Below are 6,060 nucleotides of genomic sequence, written 5' to 3'. Positions count from 1 at the left end.
ACTCAGCTTTTCCACGTGGGAGTGGTGATTCCAAGTTTATCTTTCGACTAGTTTCAGCAAAACTGCAAAAATCCGCAGGTACCCTTAATTATATACTTTTTCTACTGCGTTGCTCAGGGAGAAGGTACAGCCAAATGATCGGTTCTTGCTCCAAGGCTGGGACTACTCCGTAAGTGACAAGCTCCATCAGGTATCTGGGATACGTCACCTAAAAGGAGGGTCAGGAGAACGACGCCTCACAAAACAGAAGCCTGGCACGTGAGGACCACGAGCTCGGTCTGTTGGTGGCTGCCTGAGGCCTTCTTCCCCCCTTCTGTGAGGCCTCCATGACGTGGTACCTTCTTTGTACAATAAATCCCATCTTAAATTTTTAATTTCCACAAACTATTTACATAGCACCCCTCAACTAGGGGTGCTATCACCACAAAATGCTGCATGTAGAAAAGTTGGGGGTGGGGTCCTCAATAAATCAGAAAAACCTCCCAAACCTCTTGATCTTCTAGGTTATACTGTATTGATGTTTTCCACAAATTTGTTTACCAAACAAATTCGGCACTACATTCTGGTAGTGCCCTCTTAGAGTCGCAGTCCTTCTTGAGGAGGGGATGAAGAAATAAAACCTATTACTTAGTGCCTTTAAAAGGCAAACTCCGTGGGGGCAATTTTGTTTTCCCAAAAGCATTATCATTGAAATACAGGCGAGGGCTCGGCTGGTACAGAAAGCACTGACCCAAGCGATGGGCCATTTTTCACACCACTGTAATCCTAAAAAGTACACATTTGTGGACACATTTCTTTACATCTTGGCTAAATGAACTCCTGATCCATGAAAACCAGAAGCCTGGAACTGAAGATGAGATGCAGAAAGCTTATTCATAAGAACTGCAAACTGTGACTTTCCCCGGGATACTGTCAAGCAGTTCTCCTACCGCCCCCGTTGATGAAATACTTACTGAAACCCGTGGTGTAAGGACTGAACACTGTTTTCCTGTCTGGACGCCCTGGGGTAGCACCCCAACTCTGTTACTTTCTAGCACTTCTAGGGAATCTAACCTGAACCGCAGTGTCTTCCACACTTCTGTATTTGTAAAACCATGTTAAGAGACTAATGAAGTAGACGGCATTTAGAAACGTACGATGGCAGCCCAGTCACATACTAAACACGAGAATTCTAATGTGCAGATCTTAAACTTAGTTCATACTCTTGAAAAATTTAACGCTAAATTCTGATACATTCTATGATAACTTCTAGAGGCTTGCAAAGAGCCGTGGCTCTGACTTGAGTTTATATTGCTTCTTGCCTTAATTTTTAGTCGAACTTAGGAACACGATTTCTGCAAGTTTACATATAATAAGGGTTCTGTTATAGCCTTGGATTAACAACAGCAGAAGCTAATTAGAATACTGTGCAGAATGAGAACTCCAATTATGAAAGATAAAAATGCATATGGGTCTTGCTTATACTTGGGAGCATAACTGCTCACAAAAGAATTCACAGACTTTTTTTTATTGTTAAGCTGCAACATACATGGTTTAATACAACAAAAACATTTAATCAAGTGAAAAGTAATAAACTGAACAATAAACACTCAAAACAAAATATTTTCCATTGGAAACACGTTAAGATGAATACGGGGTTTCATTACCATCTAACTGCAATTTTCTTATGTGTTACTAGCCTACACACCCCGTGTTTTCTGTAATCATGCAGATCTGAATGGAAGTTTGAATGATTAAATAAATGAAAAGTCCGTTTACTGCAGAGAATCATTTCACAAGGCAACCAAACTGCATCTAGAGAACAAAATCATTCAAGAAATTCTCCACGTATTCAGGTTCATTTTAGAATCCATGAACCTTAAGCTGTTCCTCCTTGACAATGCCAACCTATAAAACAGAATCAAATTTAGCAAAATCACTCTAAGGACTATATAAATCCACCCCTAAAATAGCACAGAACAGTCATTTGAAGGCATCATTGTTACTGGCTTATGGCAACAAAATTACTTGTGGCATACACTGTTAGTTAACTTGACACATATTTGAGGACTATTCTGGGCCAAGAAACACTTTGTGTAGATTCAGGAACTTCTTTTAGATCATTCTAATGAAGCAATAAACTGGATGATGGTCCTGTCTTCAAATTAGATACCAAATACGTATTTCATTCAATTGATTTACTTCATCCACATAATTTTTTCCTAAATAGGGAATAATTCATGTTGCCTTTAAATCTAACTTTAGAAGAAATCTCAAGGTTGCACATAAATCACCCAATCACTCACCTCCAAGAGAAACTGGCAAATGTTTTTCCTTTGGTCACCTTGAAGCTGAATAACCTCTCCGTATTCAGGATGTTCAATCACAGTGCCATTACAGGCAAATTTCTGGAGAAATACACAAATGTACAACATAACTGAGTCAAATACGATTATGCTTGAGTTCTACCATATGACTAAAATGAACTATTTAGATTTGATTCTATATATTTAAGAAACAGGTTGCCTCCTGCTGTCTCCAAATCAGGTTGATGTGAAAACGAATCAGCTGATCACATAAAACTAAAGAAAGTGATTTTACGTGGAACATTAAGAACTAAACATTTCACATGAGATTTTAACTATTTATCTTGAAGGACAGGTAAGATGTGAATCCAGACTGGGAGAATAACCAAATAGCTGGGTGTCAATTTCAAAAGAGAACACAGCCTTCTTGGTTCCAGGCGTTTTCACTCACACTGATGTATGTACATTTGTGAACCATAATCCAACTCAGAGGTCTGAACCAATACCTCAATTTTAACCTTTCCTTCCTAACACCTTTACCTTTTTGAAAGCTTTCACAAGTTTCTTTTTGTCATAATCATCGGCGATGCCCTGAACAGTCGTCAGCGTCTTCCTGCCGTTCCGCTGCTGGATTCTTATATGAATGTAATCCTCGGTCCCTGCCGGGAGTAAGTCGTCGCCCTTAGTTGCATCAGCAAAGGGGTCTGCAAAGGGTTTCAAAAAAAATTCAAGGAAGAAAAATACCTTTTCAGAAATAATTTCCAGAAACGGGATACACTGCAAATCCAGACAGTAATTACAGAAGGTTTTGGTTACTAGTGCCCATGCTTTTTTGGGGTGGGAACGAGAGTGAGGCATCAGTAAAACCTCAGCGGTGTCCTCACAAAAAGAAACTTAAAGAAATAGGTCCCTTGTGACTCGAAGAGAAATAGGTTGTTACAGGTGACTGTCATCGTTGAACACGGCCGCTACCTAATGAAGGCAAATTAAAACCTTAATTTTATAGCCATTATAAAAACATGCGTCATCTTGACTACAAACGGATGTCAAGAGAAACATTCAAATTTGCCCACCCCAATACTCAGTAAATTCTTGAAACCTATTTTTAAAAATAACTAAATAAGCCCACATATGGCCAGGGGTGCAGGTTTACAAGCCACGCCGCAGGCGCGGAGGCTGGACCGGAGGCCCGTCCCCGCATCTCCCTTCGCATTCCCGAGGGCAGCGCGAACCTGCCCCGGCGCCCCCGGCTCCGACGCCCCCGACCCCCGCCCCGGCCCGGACCCCCGCGGGCAGCAGCGCCGTCGGGGCGAGCGAGGGGCGCCGGGCCGAGCAGGGGCAGGGGCGGCGTGGCTCTGAGCCCCCGCGGGGGGCGGCCGGGGGTCTGCGGGGCCGGGGTCAGCGGGGCCGGGGGTCAGCGGGGCCGGGGGTCTGCGGGGCCGGGGGTCTGCGCGGCCGGGGGTCAGCGGGGCCGGGGGTCAGCGCGGCCGGGGGTCAGCGGGGCCGGGGGTCAGCGCGGCCGGGGGTCTGCGGGGCCGGGGGTCTGCGCGGCCGGGGGTCAGCGGGGCCGGGGGTCAGCGCGGCCGGGGGTCTGCGGGGCCGGGGGTCTGCGCGGCCGGGGGTCTGCGGGGCCGGGGGTCAGCGCGGCCGGGGGTCTGCGGGGCCGGGGGTCTGCGGGGCCGGGGGTCAGCGCGGCCGGGGGTCTGCGGGGCCGGGGGTCTGCGCGGCCGGGGGTCTGCGGGGCCGGGGGTCAGCGCGGCCGGGGGTCTGCGGGGCCGGGGGTCTGCGCGGCCGGGGGTCAGCGCGGCCGGGGGTCAGCGCGGCCGGGGGTCAGCGGGGCCGGGGGTCTGCGCGGCCGGGGGTCAGCGCGGCCGGGGGTCAGCGGGGCCGGGGGTCAGCGCGGCCGGGGGTCAGCGGGGCCGGGGGTCAGCGCGGCCGGGGGTCTGCGGGGCCGGGGGTCTGCGCGGCCGGGGGTCTGCGCGGCCGGGGGTCAGCGCGGCCGGGGGTCAGCGGGGCCGGGGGTCAGCGCGGCCGGGGGTCTGCGGGGCCGGGGGTCTGCGCGGCCGGGGGTCAGCGGGGCCGGGGGTCAGCGCGGCCGGGGGTCTGCGGGGCCGGGGGTCTGCGCGGCCGGGGGTCTGCGGGGCCGGGGGTCTGCGGGGCCGGGGGTCTGCGCGGCCGGGGGTCAGCGCGGCCGGGGGTCAGCGCGGCCGGGGTCTGCGGGGCCGGGGGTCAGCGCGGCCGGGGGTCAGCGCGGCCGGGTCGCCACGGGCCCGTCGCCATTTTCTGGGCGCCGAGACAAAGCCGCCCGGGGGCGCGGGGGGCGCGGGGGGCGCGGGGGGCGCTCACCGAAGGACTGGAGGTTCTGGATAGTGGACATGCGATTCTAGTGTGAGGCCGGCGAGGGGGGAGAAAGCCTGCGGGCCCGCCCGTCAGCGCGTCGGGAGCGGCCGTGCCGGGAGAACGGAGCGGAAGGGGAGGCTTCGCCCGCGGCGGAGGCGGCTGAGCGGCGGCGGCGGGACGGGCGCGGGAGGCGGCGGAGGCGGCGGCGCCGGCGGCGGGAGGCTGGGGCGGAGGCGGCGCTGCGGCGGCTCCACAAAATGGCCGCCGGGCCTGCGCGGCCGCGCCGCCGCCCCACGTGACCCGCGCGGCGCATGCCGGGACGCGTAGTTCCCCGGCGGCGGGCGGGGCGCGGTTCCCGGCGGGCAGCGCGGGCGGCGGGCGGCGCGGGGCTCGGCGCGTTCGCGGGGCGCCCGGCTCGCTGGCGGCCTCCCGGCAGGGCCCGGGCGGGGGCAGCGGCCGCGGGGTCGGGGCGTGGGCTCCTCCCCGGCGCGGCTTCCCGGCCCGGCGCGCGGTGGCCGGGAGCTCGCTGCACGGGCGGCGGCCCCGGCCGACGTCTGCGGGGCTGCCCGGGGAGGCCGAGGCGCCGCCGTGGTCCCGAGCTCCCGGTGCTGCTGCTGCGCCGCGGACGCCCGGGAACCGCCGCCGGGACCCCGCGGGGCCTCGCCCCGGCCCCGGGGCCCCCGTGCCCGCCGAGCGTGCCCCGCCTCAGGCTGTGGTCCTCACTAGGCCGGGCGCGAGCCTGGCCAGGGCCGGTGCCGGGTGCAGAGAGCGTGTGACCTCCGCGCGGAGGTCAAGGGGCACCGTCTATCGGGACACACGTTCACGCTTGGAAACACCGGAGACTTCGGGACCGACGTTCAGTTGTCAGTCTTGGTGGATTTCTGGATTAGTGATTCTTAACATTTTTTTTGTGGTTGCCATAGCTGTCTTGTGAAGTGTGTGGACCCAGTCTAAGAGCAGTGTTTTTAAATGCATGAAATAAAACACGTAGGATTACAAGGGAAACCAATTATGTTGCAATTAGAAACATTACAGTTGAAATGTGAATCTAAGGCAATACATCTAATACTTAACTAATGGTATGCTTCATAAAGTACCAATTAACAAGATTCAGCAGCAGCTCTACTGTTATTGCAAAGAGGTGATAAACATAAAAGATATTTCGAGATGTCTGTAGCATCAGAATGTATTATGAAAATAGCTGTAATTTCTGCTGGTGCAAAATGACAGGTCCTTCTAAAACTGCTGTGATGTTGCCTTCAAGCATAATGTAAGGAAATGTTAAATTTTGCCTCGAGGTTGTGAAAATGCAGATATAATTTTTTTTCTATCCAATTTTAGGATCTTCCCCATTTTTTTGCATGCAATATAGGATCTTAGACTCAGCGCCCACAGAATGGAGAAATCAAATATGGATTAGAGTGGACTTACTGAT

The 6,060-nt window shown here is 54.0% G+C and overlaps 1 protein-coding gene across 1 annotated transcript; it reads right to left on the bottom strand.

Moving 5' to 3' along the window:
• Nucleotides 1–1,491: 1,491 nt before the first annotated feature.
• Nucleotides 1,492–4,877, bottom strand: EIF1B (eukaryotic translation initiation factor 1B). The gene is made up of 4 exons (XM_058288188.2): nucleotides 4,632–4,877; nucleotides 2,826–2,989; nucleotides 2,286–2,387; nucleotides 1,492–1,887 (listed from the first exon to the last, which is right to left on the bottom strand). Exons 1-4 carry the CDS (start codon nucleotides 4,660–4,662, stop codon nucleotides 1,843–1,845), a joined length of 342 nt encoding a protein of 113 aa, XP_058144171.1. The 5' UTR covers nucleotides 4,663–4,877; the 3' UTR covers nucleotides 1,492–1,842.
• Between the last annotated feature and the right edge of the window lie 1,183 nt (nucleotides 4,878–6,060).

Source organism: Dasypus novemcinctus, chromosome 26 (assembly GCF_030445035.2).
Source record: "Dasypus novemcinctus isolate mDasNov1 chromosome 26, mDasNov1.1.hap2, whole genome shotgun sequence".
Classification (NCBI taxonomy): Eukaryota; Metazoa; Chordata; class Mammalia; order Cingulata; family Dasypodidae; genus Dasypus; species Dasypus novemcinctus.
The sequence above is the reverse complement of the archived record's forward strand: the minus strand, read 5'-3'. Positions and strand labels throughout refer to the sequence as shown.